Genomic DNA, 20598 nt, shown 5'->3' on the forward strand with positions numbered 1-20598 from the left:
GTTTCTCCATCTCTCGGAACCAATGTACCACTCTGTTGGAGGAAGACGCTGATAATGGCTGTGCCTGGGTGAGAGTGGTTTGGGTGGTATGTGAAAAATATTTGGATCTTCTTGTTGTTTTGCTGTTAATTTAAAACTACTGTAAAGCTCACACCAACCAGTGGATCTGACACCCTTTTCTGGTCTCCATGTGCACCTGCACACACATGACACACATACATACTATTAGGTGCATGCACACACATACTTGTACACACACATACACAAAATAAATATCTTTAAATAGATATCTCTAAAAAGCTATCTATCCAACTTATTTCATGTAAATATACTCAAAGGTAGCAAGAACCAAATAAAACAAAATACAGAGTAACTCATCTATGAACGTGAATGGTAAAGTTTAAAGTAAAATGGCAATTTAACATATATATAATATATTATAGTATATATACATATATATACATATATATATATATGTATATATATATATATATATATATATATATATATATATATATATATATCAAGAAACACACAGAATGACCAGAGTGGGCTTAAACTTTGGAATAAAGTTTTCCCTGGAACAACCAAAAGGTTTTTCTTTCTGTCTTTTTAACAGACTAATATAAAGAAAACAGCTGATAATGTATCAAAATATAGAAATATCAAGTGATCAACTACATGTTCATCAGTGATTTAAAAGGCTATTTTGGCAAGAAATACAAGAGAAATTTCTTAACTCGACAATGGGCTCTGCCAAGCCCTACTGGAAAAATAATATTTAATGATGTAACACCTGCGGACCCTATTAGAGCTGGGAGCGAGATGGGAGACGATTTCTGCTACCGTACGACATTCCACCGGAAGTCTAGCTGATGCGACAGGGGAGAGAAGAAGGAAAGCACTGACTTGGGAAGATGAGGCAATACTTCTACATGCATAAGACATGACTGAGTCATGTAACAGTCCAGAATAAGGCATAGAAAAACGAGTAGGACTTTTTAAAACCTTTATACTGGAACAGCGTATGAATTAGTAATAGTTCTCCATTCTAGTAACAAACAGTGAGGTAGAAATAAAAGGTTAGTAATAAAACTACAATGTAGGCCAGAGAGACGGCTCAGTGGTTAAGAGCTACACTTCCAGAGGTCCTGAGTTCAATTCCCAGCAACCACGTGGTGGCTCACAACCATCTGTAATGGGATCCAACACCCTCTTCTGGTGTGTCTGAAGACAGCCTTAGTGTGCTCACATACATTAAATAAATAAATAAATAAATAAATAAATAAATAAATAAATAAATCTTAAAAAAAAACCCTACAATGTAACAGGAATGAACCTACTAGACGAGGTGTCAGTTTTGTGTTGGAGACGTCATAAAGCATGATTAAAGAACATAGTGGAGACATGGACTATAAATGAGGAAGGCTGGGAGAAGACACTCTGTATGAGTGAATTCTTGAAGTTCAATTTCTTTTTATGGAAATTGGCAACTTATCTCTAAGATCCATCCGAAAGAGAAGAGAAACAAAAGGGACAATGGTATAGAGTAGCAGGTCCTAGGGAAAAGACGTTCCCCTTTTACTTCCCATCCTACCCCAGCACGTGTAAAGGTAATAATGTCTGGAGAAGAAAAAAAATTGTCCCAGTATGGTTTCTGAGTGTTCATCATAGTTTCTGAACACGGGAAAGGGAACGGTGCCACTTGTTAAAACATGAGTGAATTTTTTTTTTTTTCTTCCAGGTCTGGATTCCAAATCTTGGAGGATACAAAGGAGGGAATTTTCAGGTCATTCTGAAATCTATTGTTCAAGGTAAAATAGGCATTTCATACTTATTTCGTGTTCTAAGCACACAAGATTTTATAAGAACACACACACATACACACACACACACACACACACACGCGCACACACACCTTTTCAACTTCAGGAATCCGCTTATACTCACACACTTCCTGCATTTCTTTATTCTTTTTATCTTCCTCTCTTCCCATATCAATGTCTTAAAAGGGATTTCAAAATGTTATCCATGTACTATCTAGGATTTTACATCACACTGACCTATTTTTTTCCTCTTATTTTAAAACATCTTTGAGAACAACTTTCTTCCTCCCTCCCCTCCCCTCTCCCTTCTCCTCCCCTTCTCCATCCCCCCTTTTAAATTGAATGCGATCACTTTTCTCCTGCCCTGAAGCATGCTTTCCCATGAGTCTATTGGGCTCGATAGTCACCTGGACCTGGGACTGCTTTGCAAATATCCCGCTCTACCTGTCCACCGCATGATTGTCAGCTACTGGGGAAAAAAAATAACAGGGATCCAGCTTCCATTTCATGTGTAATTCCTCTACTGAGCCCAGAAGATTGACTAAGACTGAACGGTGTAAGGTATGCTTCATGCAGGGGTGCTTAATAAATATTTTAAAACAGTATTAAAGTGTTGAATAAATTTGACAGCAGTGTTGTTGCTCACTGCTTCGGTGCCAACACTTTCTAGGCCCTGTCTCTGCCTAGCAACCGTTTCCCCCACATACCTACATGTCCCCAGAAGTTTGAGCCAAGCCGAAGCTCCATTTTGATCTAGTTTTCCTTGTCGGAGTTGTTGTTTCTATTCTTGCCTCCCGAGGAGTGTTTAATGGGAACCTAAAGACCCTGTTGCGTGCGTTGAAGTGATATTGTGGGGTGGGGGTGGGGCTGCAGCGTGTGGAGGATTGGAGGGGGGATGGGGTGAGAGGTGCAGAGACGCTGAAAGCTGCATGCGCTGCCTTTATTTACTCTCCAAATCATTGCCGTTTTTTTATGCTCTTGAAACAGAGGTTTGTGGTGTACCCCAGGCTGACCTTGAGCTCAAAGCTCCTGCCTCAGCCTCCCAAGGGTTTGTGGGTAAGCACTAGAATTTTGCTGCTTACTTTCCTGTCTGTAAGGGTTAATCTTCAGCACCTGAGGAGTACTAAGGATCTGAGAGAGGTGTTTTGTTTTGCTTGTATTTTTCACTAAGACATTTATTCAGGAGTTTCATTCTTCATTATTTTTTTGGTCTACTATAGTCATGTTAACACTCGCTCTCTAACACCACTCTCCTATTAAACGGTATTTTATGCCTACAAAAGATAAGCTTATACTCAGGTGGTGAAGAACCAGTCTGCCTCCGTCTTCGGTTTAAAAGCCACCTGATGGTAAAGGCAAACTAAGTTCATTAATTAATGCTGTTAATTAATCAAGGATTGGGCTATGTCCCACCTGTAACCTTAACTACAAATGGTTCTGTACTGCCTGATCCAGGAATAGCAATCACATTTTTGTTTCAAAAAGTTAATGTTCGTCTTGCAAAAGGCTGGTTATGGGTACCTTGTATGACTACCGGCTGTTACGACCGCCTTTCTGTCTTTGTTTCAGGAACTAACTTATTATGCTTCTCCTGTAACTCCACCTGTTTTGCCACAAATCCCCCATTTAGAAAATCCCCTACCCCTGAGCTATAAAAACCTTCCTCACATCCAATGAACCTTGCCTTAGTGGGAGGCAGCTCGAGTACAGGAACAAAAAAAAACAAAAACAAACAAACAAAAAAACTGGCTTTAATTAATCTGGACATAACGATCTGAGTCGGTAGTCTTTCTCCTCCCATCTTTGAGATTAACAGTGGGCTGGTCCTAAAGTGCTTATCTTTAGAAAAGCTTATTGCCTTTTTTGTTTGGGGTGGGACAGAGCTAGGGAATGTTTGGAAAGCAATTTCATTGTTTTCGTTGTCTCATTTAACTCCCAACAACTTTGCTAGGAGTGCGGGGTCAAAGTCATTTCTCCAGGATAAGAAAAAGGAAATTTGGGAGACATTAATGACCTTCTACAAGGTCACCCACTTTGGAAGAACGCACCCTGAACTGTAGACCTTCAGGAGCCACAGACAACCCAGTTTCCCAGTCTCGTCTAGTCTGCTCAACTTCAGGAAACCAGTTCTGCAAGCAAGCAGTAGCACAGAAAGAAAGGAGCTTAACACCAAACAAAAGGAGACAAACAGAGAAACAGTACGCGTGCGCAGACTACGCATGACGAGAGGCTTGGAGGGAGCCTGGGTAAAGGCTCCGCCCCGCCTCGAACTCTACCTCTTTTCCACCTCTTCCTGCCAGAGCACTCTGTGCGCGCGCAGGCGCACTTCCTGAGTCTGAAGGTCAAACTAAAGAGGGCAGCCCTTATATCCGCGCAGGCGCAAATGTTCGCCGGGAGCCAAGATGTCGTTTTCCAAGTATAAGCCTGCACCCCTGGCCGCTCTCCCCAATACCCTCGACCCCGCCGAGTATGACGTGTCTCCGGAGACCCGAAAGGCGCAGGTCGAGCGCATGAGCATAAGGGCCCGGCTTAAACGGGAGTATCTGCTTCAGTACAACGACCCCAAACGCCAAACGCACATCGTGAGTGGGGCCGGGCGGGACTGTGGGCCGGGGCAGCCGCATCTCGCGCGGGCACACGCGGGGTCACCCAGCTCCAATCCGTGTGCTGGACACCGGCCCCTAGCTGCACAGCCCTTGGTCCTTCAACTTTAGCCTTATGCTCAGTGGTCAAAGGGATTGGGCTCCGGCTGCAGACCCAGCTGGCCTTGCGTCCTGGCTAGACCGTTCCCCCCATTTGGAGAAAGTTGTTAAACTCTGCGTAGTCTCGGCTTTCTTATCTGAAACATGGCCATGATATTGTCCTTCATATCTTCTGAAGCAGATTACACGTGACTAACCTAGCCCAGTATCTTCCTTGAAAGGGCGTGTTCAGGACCGGTACTCCCAAGTGTACCGCATAAAAAGCTGTTTTGTGCCTTTAAGCTCTTAACTCTGAAGGACACTTCTTTCTCTTGAGAATAGGGGTTGTTCAAATTAAGTGTTATTACAGAACCAGAAGCTTGATGCATCCGGCTTTCAATCAGACCTCCTGGCCTCATATACTAACAAACTGTGATCCCTGGGCAATTTACATAATCTCTCTCAAACCATACCTTTTTTTTTAATGTTCTCCTGGAAAATGGTGTGCATTCGTCATAGAGTTGTGAAATCAAACAATCAAACGAGAAAGTATGTAGCACCACTAACATATGTCCGTATATGATGTGTTAACAAGTAGTATGCTTTAAGACAGTTTCCTCTGTAGAAGCTGTCTAAATATCAAAAATGGGATTTTTTTTTAAAATAAAGATTTTTCCAACAATTGCTTACACATTCTCAATAATTTTTGAAAGTTATGAGAACAACCAAGGGAAAGTTACACTAAGTGGCCAGATACAGTACGAGAGCCTCCAAGTGGCTCAGATCTCCAAGTTCCCCAGCTGCAGCCTCACATCCTGGGGTTACTGCCACTTGGAACCCATGCCTGGCCTGAAAAACGTTTGAAAAATTACATGTCATAACCGTTCACAGAAGTGAACTGTGTTACTCTCGGCTTTCTGGATGAGACTGTATGGACAGTTACACCCAGAAACAAGTCACACCCGTCAGTCTGTGTGACACATATTGCCCTCTTCTGCTCAGATATACTATCCTCAACCAGGCCTTTGTTTACAGGGTGAAAGAGATAACCTATTCTGTACTATACACATAGTTGCTCTTGATGTGCTAGACAGTATGGTATCATTATTAATAATTTATTATTTTTCAGACAGGGTCTCTATATACAGCCCTGGCTGGCCTGGAAATCAGTATGTAGAACAGGCTGGCCTGTTAAGGGCATGGACCATAACACCGGGTCCGTTTGTTTATTTAATTTTTTTTAAAGTAACTAGAATAAGGATCCAGTCAGGTGTGAAGTTCAAACCCCAAATCGTCTCGTTTTTTAATCTCTGTAACCCAGGGCAGTTTCTATCTCTCATCTCTTAATAGAGATAAAGATACTCGTCCTTTTAGCTAATTCCAGTAATTATTTACCAGCCAGAAGATGTGACTCCCTTTGTCTAGTCCTTAGGGATAACTAACTGCTCAGGACCTGTTATGACTGAGATACTGGGGTAAGGGTACAATGCCAGCTGGAAGTCCCTGTCCTTGTAGAACTACCTACCTGTCCTTGTAATGGGGATGACAAATACCAAGTACGTTAGAAATCTAAGTCATGTGGTGAATGGTACAGAAAGTAAGGATGGGGTCAGCCATGGGTACAACAGGGAAGGAAGCACCTGTTTGCAACATGGCCATGGGTGTCTTGTTTTCACTTGTTTGTTTTGTAGTGTTAGGGATCAAACCCATGGTCTCCCACAGCAGGGAAGTGCTCTACCACTGAGCCACAATCCCATGCTTGGAGTAAAGATCTGAAAGAAGTGAACCAGAGCTGAGGGAGGAAAATAGCGTGCCAAGAAGAGACCGAGTACAAGGGCAGGGGGATGTTTGACAGCTCTAGTATTTAGTATGTTTCAAAATATACCAGAGAGCTCATTCAAAATACGTTAGCAGTCCTGCTCCTGTGGAGGCTTAGCCAAGTTTATTTTATGTCCTTTTAACATCATGCCTTTTAGAAATAACATCTTTATTAATTATTTTATTATATATTAGATGCATTGGTGAGAATTGCAGACAATGTATTTCGATGCTGAACTTCGTTTTTGATGAGACCGTTATGGATAAAATAGTGAGGGAGGTGGTGGCACAGGGAAAAACCAAAGTTAAAGAGGTCCCTTGGACTTGGTCACAACAGACCTTGTATGACATTGTAAAGATCTCTGCTGAGAAGGGAGTCACATAACGGAGACTTATACCTTAACAAAATCTCTCTGTTTCCTTAAGAATTGTCTGTGAGAGAGTGAGGGCAGAGGGACATGAGCTAGGAGGCCTTACAGCAGTTAAAAGATCCCGCTGGGCGCCTTGTCAGGTGGATGAGACAAATGGAGGATGGCTCCAAGGTCAACAAAGGTCCTTTTACTAGAAGTATGTGACAGGAACATATTTGGTGGTGGGTTCAAAGGAATATTGATAGATCAGTTTACGGTACTTTGGGGATGCCCCGGTAGATGCAGAGTTTAACACGGAGGTCTAGGGCTAGAGATAGGCTGTTGGTAACCATGCCTACAAGGGCTTAAAGTCATGTGACCAGATGACCTCTTTCGTGGAGTGAATGTCTGGAAGAGACCCAGCAAAAGCTAAGACTCAATGTTAAAAGACTGAAGAGCAACGGAAGGAGAAGAACAAAAGAGAGGAAGGGAGGATGGGCAGAGAGGAAGGAAACCAAGCAGAGCTGGACTCAGGAAGTAGACCGGAGGCTGGGCACTTCACTGAGTGGTGTCGAGGAAAGCGGTCTCCCCATTTACTCCGTTCATTTGTATGAGTGTTTTGCCTGCATTTCTGTGTGTGTGCCACGTATGCGCCTGATGCCAGAAGAGGCCAGAGTAGACACTGGGTCGTCTGGAACTGGATTTAGGGATGGCTGTGAGCCACCGTGCGGGCTCTTCAAGAGCAACAGCCAACCACTCTTAACCACTGAGCCATCTCCTCAGCTTCTTTCCCCTGGTTTTGATCGTGAAGTTACGGGTATTGTGTGAAATGAAGTGTCTGTTTCCAGAAGACAGCTCTGGAAGCTATGAAAGTGCAGAGCAGTGAGTGCCCAGCGAGCTGAGAAGTCTCGTTGTGTGGCATTCAGACGCATTCTTTAGCAGAAAAGCAGGCGCTGCTCATCTTCTGGCCTTGCGCTGCTGGCTCCATTACTGTCATGGAGCCCTTCCCCTTAGTGTGAGGCGCTGATACTGTCCCCTTCCAGAGTGGCAGGAGGTTAGTTAGACCCTCCGACTGGCAGTGAGCTGACCACCCACACAGTTGAGTTTCGATCTGATTGAAAGGCTGGAAGCATCTTCACTCGAGGCTTCCTTACCTCGAGCTGTAGCTGGTCACCTCAGGGTCAAATGGCTGCATTCAGTTTAGTTTGAAATGTAAATGTCGAAGTTATTTCAGTCTTGCCTCTCATGGCTGCCTGGTGTTGGGTAAGACCTTAGATGTTCATGCTGCATACTGAAGACTGAAGCTGATTTTATTTGCTTATTTTAATCTGCCAGTTAATTGGAGAGAATAATTTTGTAAAATCACTTGGGGATTTAGCTAATTAAGTTTAATTATGTGTTTGGGGTAGATTTGCTATTCTTAGAAGATTATTTTAGTATAAATATATTAAATTATTTTTTTCTTAGCCAAGATAAACTGATATTTTTTTTGACAATTTTGACCTTTTGATATCTCTCTCTCTCTCTCTCTCTCTCTCTCTCTCTCTCTCTCTCTCTCTCTCGCAAGACTTAGTAGTGTGGAAGGTAATAGTTTGTTTTTCAAACATCAGCCATCATGTTCATGGTGAGAGGTATAGCTCAGTGTTAGAGCTCTTACCTTGTTTACACAATGCCCTTGGTATGATCTTCTGGACCAAAGAAAGCAAAAAACCTATAATTCAGAGTTGGAGTAAGCCTGCTTTCATCATCCTGCAATTGATTAGCAGGGAAGACTGATTGTGACTACATTAGAAAGGGTGCTAGAAGCAAAATAGGAAGCTTGATAGAGCAGCTCAGGTCTCTCCTCATCAGGGCCGTGGGTGGTTCTGATGGCCACTTCCAAGCAAGATAAGGATTTGGTTAAGCCTGAGGGACACGTGAAAGTGATGAAGGGGAGAGGCGGCGTCTCTGCGTTTAAAGTTAGGAATCTTAAATCGTCAATAGAAAGCTAGAGGGGGTTAGAGGAATCTTTCAGTCGTGCAGGATTTGAACAGTTTCATCAGAAAATTGTCTTGACCATAGGAGGTGCACACCTATGATCCCAGCACTTGGGAAGCTGAGACACAGGAGGATTGTCATGAGTTTGAGGCCAGCTTGGGCTACAGATCAGCCAGAGCTGCAGAGCAAGACTGAGTTTAAAAAAAAACCAAAACCAAAAAAGAAAAGGAGAAAATAGGGGGTGGGACAAAGTAAAGTTTCTGAATACGAGAAAGCAGTCGGGAGAGTCATGGCACAGTCCCATGGCAAGTTCAGACTTGGGAGGGAGAGATCAGACAGCCCCTCAAGGGGTTCAAGGTTGGTGTGCTCCCTCACAACAGCCCCGTGAGTTTCCTCCTCAGCATGTCCTCCTCAAGGCTGATGTAAATCTTTGTTTTATTCGTTTCAGGAGGATCCTGCCTTGATTCGTTGGACCTATGCAAGATCAGCAAATGTTTATCCTAATTTCAGACCCACTCCCAAGAACTCACTTTTAGGAGCAGTGGCAGGTTTAGGGCCTCTCATCTTCTGGTATTACGTTATCAAAACAGACAGGGTAAGTAATAGGGCTAGATGTTTAGCTGGTTTGAGAGGTCCTTCCTGGGTGCCCCCAGCAGTTCCTTGTGGTGATCTCTCTCTGTGCCTCCCCGAGAACAGTCCTTTCCCTCTCTGTCTTGTCTCTATTCCTTTCTGGAAAGAGCTGGAGTTTTCATTGATTTGATACTTTGTTTAAAAACACAAAACAGCAACAACAACAAAACATGGCAGCCTATGGGTCTTTGAGGTTTGATTTAATGGCTACTTTGCAGTATTAAAAAGGTAATATTAGGGTTAGTTTAAATTTATGAGAGCAGAATTCAGTTCATGAAATTTTTCCTATTTCCCAAATAATATAAGAAAAATTTAATGTGATTATTAAGCAAGTAAATACCGTAACAACTTTTTTTTTTTTTTTTTGGTTCTTTTTTTCGGAGCTGGGGACCGAACCCAGGGCCTTGCGCTTCCTAGGTAAGCGCTCTACCACTGAGCTAAATCCCCAGCCCCACAACTTTTTAAAAATTAATCTTCTCGCTTGCCTAGGAAGCGCAAGGCCCTGGGTTCGGTCCCCAGCTCCGAAAAAAAGAACCAAAAAAAATTAATCTTCTCATTAGAGGGTGTATAGAAACTTGATTTTACTAAGACAGAATTGAGAAGATCTCCTTATGTCGCCCAGGCCAGTCTCCAATTTTAAGCCTCCTGAGCACTGGGATTCCAGGACTGAGTGACCCCATCTGTTTTAAAACCTTGTTTGAGACTGACTTTCAGATGCGGAGAAGTCCTTCACCTTTGCTGGTGCGTTTGTTAGAGATGGTGCATTGGTTGAGTGTTAGCAGAACATAGGGCTCACTTAGCCTGTGCTCTGTGGCTGAGCTCTGCATGTGAGTTGCTCTGCAAACACACTAAACCCCAACAGCGGAAGCAGAGGTAGCATGCCAGTTGCTGTCCTCAGAGGCCTGGCTGCGTGGTCACAGAGAAGACTGCTCCATGCCAGTTCTCGGTTCCTGACACAGTCCAGGGCTTGAGCAGCCTTGTAGACGAGGCCAGCCACCTCCTCTGAAAGTTCTTTTCTTTTGATTGGAAACACGTTTCCAGAAGTTGTTTGCATTTACCTGTGCCGTCTACAGATATGGTAGCTCATACTTGTAATCCTAGTCCTCAGGAGGCTGAGGCTGGAGGATCACCATGAGTCTGAGGCCAGCTGAGTTCTAGGCTAGCCTAGGCTGTAGGGTGGGATTCTGCCTCAACACAAAACAAATGATACCTGCTTATGAATGGGGAAGTTCCTTCTGATCACTAAGGATTAGCTAAGGAACTTGTGAATGAAGTGTTTTCTTACTGTCCTAACTTTAGCTTCCTGTTACTTCCTCAGAGTCCTTGGCTTTAGGAGATGGGCTTACAATGATATTTTATTCCTGATTTGCCGTTATTCCATGTCCTTGTAAGAATGACTCGCTCTTTAATATTTTGTCTGTTTTTGTTTTAATCTGTACAGGACAAAAAGGAAAGACTTATCCAGGAAGGAAAACTGGACAGAAAATTTAGCATCTCCTACTAAGTTCGGCAAGGATGCCTCTGTTCTTGCATCAATAAATCTCCTATTAATCAGTCACTGAACAGTTTCTTTATTCTTGTATTGATTGTTGAAGCATGTTGATAACATGCTTAAAACACAGAAGCAAAGGCAGCTTGTGCTGGGAACCCGTGTGTGAGATTAACTGCTAAAGTTTGATGACCATCGTAGAATCTCCATTTTGAGAGCGCAGTGAGAGCCCATTACCAGCTTGATAAAGACACATTGTCCGTCCATTTAATCTGTTAGTCAGAACTGAGTATTAACTGAGGCCAGTTGGGGTGCACGCTGAGGGTGCAGTGCTCAGAGGCAGAAAGCAGAGCTCAGAGAACACCGAGCAGCCGAGTGCGACTTTAATAGCTGCGACCTCGCGGGGCCCCAGACTTCCGTGTAAGCACAGCAGAAGGTGACAACACTGTGAAGCACGTTACAGATCCTTGGGAAAGTGAAGTTCTGATAAGGAGGTAGCTCTCTTTGAGAAGTTCAGGGAGCTGACATTCAGTTTGGTCTCTGAAGTCCCCGAGGCTGACAGGCCAAACTGGAACAGGAAAGAGCACGGCCTGCTGTGTTTGTCTGACCCTGCGCCTCTGGAGTAGGAAAGTGAGGATGGAGATCGTGCTGGGGAACAGAAGGATAACAGCTAAGGGCATAGGCTGGAAATCCAGCCTGCAATAAAAGCTAGCTGGGATTTAGCGGCTAGAATTCTGGTCTCCGTTTTCCTTTTATAGCATGGAGATAGCAATGCCTTTCACCTCATAAAGCCATGAGGATAAAAATGAAATAGTATGAACCAATAAAAGCAACCATTGCTCTTGTCCTGCAGTTTGGAACTGGTGACAGTTTCCTCCACAACAGTGAAATTGAGCTCTGGTTGAGCGGCAGGCTCTCTGGACTGATTTACACACATTAGCTCTGAAAGTATATGCAACTCTCATCTGGTCCCAGCATCAGCCTTCATCACCACAGACAGCAAAGCCTGAGAGGCGCGCCTGGGGAGAGGGAGAGGGCCCCATAGCATTCTGAAGACCTCTGTATACAGAATTATCCCTTCAAACATGGGGAAAAGCAAATGTCCTATCTCCAGTGGGCAGGAGTTAACCGGGCAATACCTGCGCACATCCCCGGGGCCTCAGAATGACTGGCTGGTCCATCATACACGGCATAGGAAGGCATTAGGGCATAAAGCAAGGGGAGAAACCACACTAGTGATGCTAAGCCAAGTATTAGCAGTAAGGGGACTGAGGATGTGGGGGTGGCACAGGAAGTATGCCATTGCTTCATCAGCACCGTGCAGGTCTTTAACCTGCACACATTAAATAGCATAAATCTACAGAGCAGTACAGGAGGGGTAGCAGAACAAGCATGGTCCCCACTACTCCAACTGGCTGTGGGGCTGTAGCTGTGGTCCTCTTAGTCATGCTTTCTAGGTGTCCCTTCATCGGCCATCACTTTAAATGGAGATGACTTGACTGATGGAGTCACCGGCACCTTCCTTTCTAAAGACAGTTCTTAGTTACTCTAGGTCATTGTCACAGCGATCTAATAGTTACAGTTTGGGGTGGAAGTACCAAGCTATTCCAGTGAGTGCCCTGGGCTCCAGCAGCCAATCGTCCCCTCAGTGGTGGAGCAATGATGCTGCTGTCGTCTGTGGTCAGATATCAGCGTTGCCAGTTACGCATCGGTGCTGCCAGAGTGCAGCTTTTTGGTTGACTGAGTCCCAGGTACAAAAACCCTAATGACCTGAATATAGTTGAAGTATCTATCAGATTCCAATTTCCCTGGCGGAATGCTTCTCCCTGTCCCCCACAGTGAATCAGGGTATCTTGTTCACCAAAACCTACACTGGGCCAGTGGGATGGCTCAGGGGATAAAAGCACTTGCTATCAAGACTGGAATGCACACGGTGGAAGGAGAGAACTGAGTGCTACAAATTTCACCACACGTGGGATGCAGCACACTAGCCTATAAGCACACAGATGAAAAGAAAAACCTAAATTTGGGGATCAGGGATGTAGCCCAGCGGTGGACAGTTTGCCCAGCATGTGTAAGGCTCAGGGTTCGATGCCTAGCTCTAGAAAGGAGAAAAGTAAGCCCACAATTTATAGGGGGAAAAAAAGCACGTTCCATCCCATCGCTAGGAGAGCAGAAAGGACCAGTCCTACTGCTGGTACCTCCACCCAGGAAGGCTCGCTGTGGCAGTATTTATGACCTCTGCTTCACTGCCTTTACAACAGAATTGGTCCTGTGCTTTGACCCTTTGGGACGCTGTCAGCAAGCTGCCACGGTGGCTAACCTTTAAGAGGCCTTGCTGCTGTTCGCTTGCATCCTAGAGCTGCGAATGCCCGCCTCACCACGCACCTCAGTCCTCCTAACTCGGCAGATCACACCGGGCAGCTCTGTTTGAACAGAGTTGGTTTTACAGTGACACCCGGCTGCTTTTGGAGCAGCGCTGTTCTCTGTCGCAGAAGGTACTGCCATGCTTGCGAGCCCGGGGAGTTCACTGCAGCTACTGCCGGGGGCCTGCAGAAGAACCCACGCTTCACTCGTCCGTACCCTATATATACATACTGGCATATTGATACCGGCTCACGTGCATTAGAGATGTAACTGACAGCTGTTTGCCCTGTAGCCTGAATCTGCTGCAGAGCTCTCTAGGCTCCGTTACAAAGCATTCCATCATGGTGGGTGAGAATAGCATGCCCAAGTACAGTCCTGAATCCAAAACAGGAAAGGGTGTTCATTGAAACAACTTGCTCTTTTTTGGGGGTGGGGGTGGCTACCCTGGCATGCTGTGTCTCACTGGGGCCCCACAATCATTGACAATGAAAGTCGCCTCTCAGATGGAGATGATCTTACCCTTCAGCTGTCTCATTTCTCATGGCATAGAATACCTGACAGCGTAAGGAAGATTTATTTTGGCTCATGTTTCGCTCCACGGGGGAGGGGTGTGCAGAAGAGCCTAGAGCAGTTTATGCTGCGGCTGCCAGGACACAGACCAAGATGACCCACCTAGTAGGGCTTTGCTTCTGTTCCTCTTTTACTCCATCTGGACCCCAGCCTGAGAGACGGCTGTCATTCATGCTCAGGGCAGGTCTTCCCACCTTATTAGTCTGGAAACATCTTCACAGGTACACCCAGAGGTATGCATTACCAATGTGCTAGGCGCTTCTCAGTGCAATCAAGATGACACGATCAAAATTAATCACTACAAGGCTGGGGAGTGAGTTTGGTCAATAAAAAGCCTACCCTGGCACCGTCTAGAAGCAGCTGCTCGGCTCGCTCTTGAACCTCCGTCTTCAGCTCACTGCCTTCACTCCAGACTTCACCATGTCCGTCAGGGTGACTCAGAAATCCTACAAGATGTCCACCTCCAGTCCCCGGGCCTTCAGCAGCTGCTCATTCACGAGTGGACCCGGTGCCCGCATCAGCTCTTCCAGCTTTTCCCCGGGTGGGCAGCAGCAGCAGCAGCAGCAGCTTCCGCGGAAGCCTGGGCGGCTTTGGCGGGGCTGGTGTCGGGGCCATCACGGCGGTCACGGTGAACCAGAGCCTGCTGAACCCCTTGAAGCTGGAGGTGGACCCCAACATCCAGGCTGTGCGCACCCAGGAGAAAGAGCAGATCAAGACCCTGAACAAGAAGTTCGCCTCTTTCATTGATAAGGTACGCTTCCTGGAGCAGCAGAGCAAGATGCTGGAGACCAAATGGAGCCTGCTGCAACAGCAACAGAAGACATCTAGGAGCAGCATGGACAACATGTTTGAGAGTTACATCAACAACCTCCGTAGGCAGCTGGAAGCCCTGGTCCAGGAGAAGCTGAAGCTGGGGGTGGAGCTTGGCAACATGCAGGGCCTGGTGGAGGACTTCAAGAATAAGTATGAGGATGAGATCAGCAAGCATACAGAGATGGAGAATGCGTTTGTCCTCATCAAGAAGGATGTGGATGAAGCCTACATGAACAAGGTGGAGCTCGAGTCCCACCTGGAAGGACTGACCGACGAGATCAACTTCCTCCGGCAGATCCATGAAGAGGAGATCTGTGAGCTGCAGTCTCAGATCTCAGACACGTCTGGGGTGCTGTCCATGGACAACAGCCGCTCCCTGCACATGGACAGCATCATTGCTGAAGTTCGTGCCCAGTATGAGGAGATTGCCAACCGCAGCCGGGCTGAGGCCGAAACCATGTACCAGATTAAGTATGAGGAATTGCAGACCCTGGCTGGGAAGCACGGGGATGATCCGCACCGCTCGAAGACCGAGATCTCTGAGATGAACCCTAACATCAGTCGCCTGCAGGCAGAGATGGATGCCCTCAAAGGCCAGAGGGCAACCCTGGAGGCGGCCATTGCTGATGCACAGCAGCGTGGGGAACTGGCCATGAAGGACGCCAATGCCAAGCTGGAGGATCTGAAGAATGCCCTGCAGAAAGCCAAGCAGGACATGGCCCGGCAGCTGCGGGAGTACCAGGAGCTGATGAACGTGAAGCTGGCGCTTGACATCGAGATCGCCACCTACCGCAAGCTGCTGGAGGGCGAGGAGAGCAGGCTGGAGTCTGGGACGCAGAACATGAGCATCCACACGAAGACCACCAGTGGCTACGCAGGAGGACTGAGTTCATCCTACGGGGGACTCACTAGCCCTGGCTTCAGCTATGGAATGAGCTCTTTCCAGCCCGGCTTCGGTTCTGTTGGGGGATCCAGCACTTATAGCCGCACCAAAGCTGTGGTCGGGAAGAAGATTGAAACCCGAGATGGGAAACTGGTGGCTGAGTCTTCCGACATCATGTCCAAGTGAATGGCCACTGAAGTCATTGCCAGCCTAAGGTCCTGCAGCTGCTCAGTGGTCAAGGGGAGACAGCTGTATGGCAGAGTGCAGGGAACTAGGGACCAGCCAGAGGACCAGACCTAACCCTCTGGCCAACCTTGGGAGGAATTTCCTATCTGGGATATGCCAATGCCCCCTGCTTTCCTCCCAACTCAATTGTATTTTCCAAAATAAAGGCCTACCCTGTAGGCATGAGGATCTGGGTTCAATCCCCGAACCCACTTAGAAAGCCAGATGTGGTGGAATGTTTGTAATCCCAGCTCTGGGGAGGCAGAGGCAGGTCCTTGGGGTTCACCACCCAGCCACCCTGACCTACTAATCAGAACCTCCAGGCTGGTGAGAGACCGCGACTCAAAAGCCAAGGTGGTTAGCACCTGAAGAACAACATCCAAGGTTTTCTGGCCTCATCCATGTACACTCTTTTGTGTGTGCATCTGTGCACAAACATATGTGCATGTGGACGCATACCTACACACAGGGATATTAGGGCAACTGGAATAAAAAAGTGCCCAACCAATAAGCCAACAGTTTGGGGTCAGAAGTCACAGAAGACGTGAGAAAGGATTCAGAGGACCGAGACTGGCAGACGTAAGAAGTAGCCGTGTGTAAGGGCAGAAAGCTCACATGAAGAATGCATTTCTGCAAACTTGGGCCCACAAGCTGCTTTAGACCTACAGGTGCAAGTAGGGATTGTTTGACTCATGTGATGCTCATCTTCAATTTCCATGTCATTCCTAATTTGTCCCTGCCCCCCCAACCCCTGAAACAACTCTCTGTCCATACCCCCTTTAGTGTTCCTCCATTTTCCTTCAGCGCTGGGAACTGAACCCTAGGGTCTTGGCACTTGCTAAGCAAGGGATCTAACATTATCTTCTATCTATAGCCCACCACCTTTTTACTTCTTATTATGAGACAGGGGCTCTCATTAGATTGCTCAGGTTAGCCTTGAATTTGCAATCATCCAGCTCAGTCTCCTTAGTAGTCTGGAATACAGGCCTAAGCTATAGCAGATCAGTCTACTACTCTTGATTTTTGTTTCAGTTGTTCTGAACTTGAACCCAGAGACCAAGCATGCTAGGAAAACAGAGCTACATTACCAGCCTGAAAGTATTCCCTTCTTTATGCCCTCCTTCCTCTTTGACAGAGTCTAGACTCAAACTTGAAATCTTCCTGCCTATGGCTTCGACGTGATAGGCTTAAAACCATGCCCATGGCCACTAAAAGCTATTGTAATTTTTCTCCAGATTATAATGGACTATGAGGTCTTGTTCTCATCTTATTAGGTAGTAAAAATAGAAGAAACTCAACTATTGAGTTGATTGGCCTGAGAAGGGCCAGCACTTTAGTAAAGCAGACCTCTGAGTGTACCTGTGAGGATGTTTCCAGATTAATAAGGTGGGAAGATCTGCCCTCTACTTCTTAGTTCCATTGCTATGAAGAGGCACCATGACTAAGGCAACTCTTATAAAGAGAAGCATTTAACTGGGGCTGGTTTACAACTTCAGAGGTTCAGTCCATTATTATCATGGTAGGAAGCATGGCTGAGTATAGGCAGACACAGTGCTAGAGGAGCTGAGAGTTCTACATCTTGATCCAAAGGCAGCCAGAAAGAGTCTCTCTTCCCCAGACAGCCAGGAAGAGGGTCTTCTCCACACTGGGCAGAGCTTGAGCATAGGACCTCAAAGCCCACCCCCACAGTGACATACTTCCTCCAGCAAAGCCACACCTATTTCAACAAGGGCACACCTCTTAATAGTGCCACTGCCCATGGGTCAAGCATATTCAAACCACCACATCTACTTTGACCCTTGGTATTCTTTCATAGATAACTTCAGTGTGTTATTTGAGGATGCAAATGTACAAGCCTATCATAAGATAATTAGAAATTACTTAAGTAAAAGAATAGAATGAAAACGACCCATGCATTCCATGTGATGATTTTGGGTGTGTATCTTACCTTAGTGTTTTCCCCCTCTCTCTGCTTATGCAACTTTTATTTTCAAGGAAACTAGATCCACTGTGCATATAATGATTTGAAAACATAGGCCCAGTGATTTGTCATGGACATCTTTCCATGTTAAAAAAATGTAGTAGTTATTTTCCTGTTGCTGTAATAAAAGACCATGACCAATGCACTTGTGGAAGAAAGATTTTTGTCTTGGTTTCAAGTTCCAGCAGGTAAAAGTCTATTATGGCTGGGAGACATGGCAGCAAGCAGACATTGTAGCAAGAGCAGGAGGCTGAGAGATGACACCTTTAGCTGCAAGCTTGAAGCAGAGAGAGAGAACTGGAAGTGGGTGGTGCTATGCACTCTCAGCACTCCACCCCATCACCCAGTGACCTTCAGCAGTATCGCCCCACCTCCCCAGGCAGTGGTACCAACTGGACAATAAATGTTCAGACACGGAGCCAATGGGAAAGGTTTCTCATTCAAACCACCACGGACTTCCTGCCACATTGCTTGAGTGACTGCTGATAGCATTCTGAAATGTGTGTCTATCACAACCCATGTAATCCTTCTTATAAATGAACGTTCCATTTGTCTTTCCGTTTTCTCCTTTTCTGATCAATGTGATGGACACTTGTTGGAGAATTTTTCTGTTGGTCCTTAACTCTTTTCATGGGACCCATATCTAAGAGTGCTGTGCATGGTGCTACACACCTTTAAATTCATAGACATAAGATAATAATTAAGGAAAACCAGCATCTAAATGAATGTTTATTACAATTATTTCTAAATTCAATGAATAGAAACTATCTTAAATCTACATTTCATTTATTACTGAGATTCAACATTTTCATATATTTTTGTCCATTTGTCTGTCATTTACCTGCTCAAATTCACTTACTGCCCCTTCATGTAGAGGCTTTTTCTTAATGATCCTAATGCTTAAACGAAATAAATTAAAGACTGATCTTGGTCAAACCAATCAGGATTTATTCTAGCAACCCTTCACGCTGGAAAAACACCACGTACTCTTGGTGTCTAAATGTTAAAAGAAGACAGTACCCAGATGAATTTTTGCATAATTTCTTAGCATTGAGAATTATTGAGCAATGTGTTCTTGAGACTTTAATCATTCCACAGATTTTTTTTTTAAACCCAGTCAGGAACAATGTCCTAAATCAAACCAAGAAGCTGTCTGATGAGGACACCAATTGCCACTTCCTCTGAGTTCCAAATGTGCCATCTGTCTGATGATGCCAGCTCTGGGCATCAGAGCCCACACTGTGCTACTGCTGAGCATTACAGAAGAAAGAGAAAGAGAGAAAGAAAGGAAGGAAGAAAGAAAGACAGACAGACAGACATGTGTGTGACAAGGATTTGGATCTTAAGGCTTTTGTCACATGAGGTGTTAAGCAAGACCAGCCTGATTATGTTTGCATTCCTGAAGACCATGTCGGTTCCTTAGGTGGAGCATGATCTTAGGGCAAGAGAGGCTGTGGAAGGACCAGTAATCAGCCTGCTGATTTTCAGGCGTGGTTTTCAGTTCTTGAGACAGCTCTCAGTGCAGAATAAAGCATCCCCCGCCAATCGCAGGGTGACTCGCATGGATAGGAACTTGTCCAAGCTGCCATTAGTTCCCTTCTGCACGCACAGGCAGTGCAGTCTCAACAATGCCTTAGTATTGTATAACATCCGTTCCCCTTCTCTGCAACAGTATACTTGCCCCCACAGGTTGTTACTGTTTTACTGCATGATATATCCTCTTACCTTTTTGGTTTGGCTCTTGCTGCAAGAAAAGGACCACACCTATGCTCTCTGATTGAGATCCCATTGGGTCTAATCTTTGATCATGTTTTCTGGTTCCTGGTGTTCCCCAACGATCTTCTCCTATCTTGGGGTCAGGTAGAGTATTCGTTACCCATCTCTATGTTCTGCTCGTCAGGGTAATTCATAGATTATTTGAAGAAATTCGAATTGTGTATGAGAAACTGTTTTTGGTTAAATTTGCATGGTGGCAGAATATGAACAGGACTTCCAAAAAGTCTAGAAACACACGCCCCACCCCCACCCCTACCCGGAGACAGGGTTTCTCTGTGTAACCCTGGCTGCCCTGTGTATGAAAGGATGGTGTTTTTTCAAGCTCCCGTCTGTACATTCTGCTTCTGTGGGAAGTTGATGATGTTCTCGCTTCTCTTTCAGAGCATCTATTTGTTTCTCTAAGCATGATAGTGATCCTTCCACTCCCTTCCCTCTTGGTCTTCTGGTCGAGTCAGATGTCTCACGTTGGTTGTACCATAGCCAAGAGAAACACCCACCAAGCCACATCATCTACTTGGAGACCCTTCATGAGCAGATATCACAGAAGTGCTCTGTGAACCTTGAGCTCATAATCAAGCTTCTGACCCAGAGTGTTCAAGAGGGCTCATCTGACTTTTGACTTCTGGGGGTTTGGGGGATTTGGATGAGTCATACAGCGGCAGAGATCATCTCGAGCAAACCTTACACTGGATGTCAAGTTCAGGTTTCCACATTGAGACAAGGAGTATCTATCAATTTAGCTCTGAATCGTTCCTTCTCATCCTCCTTGCTGTGTGTGGGCTCTTGTGAGTGTGTGGGTGGATGTGGGTGAGAGTATATATGTATGTGTGGATGCATGTGAGGCCAGAGGGCAACCTTGGTGTTCCTCCTTAGGGAACGTCTGCCTTGCATTTTGAGACAGAGTCTCTCCCTGAGACCTAGTGCTTGCTCACTGATTAGGCTGGCTGGCTGGCCAGCGAGTCCCAGGCTCCTTCCTACCTGTCTGTGCTGGGTGATCATTTATTTATTTTGGTTTTATTTATTTTGAGGCTGGGCATTAACCCCAACATCTCGTGCTTGCACAGCATGTACATTACCAACAGAGCCATCTCCCCAGCCCTCAGCACCCCCTTCTTTTCTCCTTTTTCTCTTTCTTTCTTTTTATTTCCTTTCTTTCTTTCTTTTTTTTTTTTTTTACAGGATTTTGCTATGCATCCTAGCTTGGCTCTGAAT

General features: G+C 45.5%; 1 protein-coding gene and 1 pseudogene across 1 annotated transcript; both read left to right on the plus strand.

Annotated features, from left to right (window-relative positions):
• The first annotated feature begins 4138 nt into the window (after positions 1-4138).
• Positions 4139-10840, plus strand: Ndufb4 (NADH:ubiquinone oxidoreductase subunit B4). Its single transcript, NM_001037338.2, has 3 exons — positions 4139-4408; positions 9101-9247; positions 10724-10840. Exons 1-3 carry the CDS (start codon positions 4229-4231, stop codon positions 10784-10786), a joined length of 390 nt encoding a protein of 129 aa, NP_001032415.1. The 5' UTR covers positions 4139-4228; the 3' UTR covers positions 10787-10840.
• A 140-nt stretch (positions 10841-10980) lies between these two features.
• Positions 10981-19633, plus strand: LOC134481007 (keratin, type II cytoskeletal 8-like; annotated as a pseudogene).
• Positions 19634-20598: the final 965 nt, after the last annotated feature.

Source organism: Rattus norvegicus, chromosome 11, assembly GCF_036323735.1.
Source record: "Rattus norvegicus strain BN/NHsdMcwi chromosome 11, GRCr8, whole genome shotgun sequence".
NCBI lineage: Eukaryota > Metazoa > Chordata > Mammalia > Rodentia > Muridae > Rattus > Rattus norvegicus.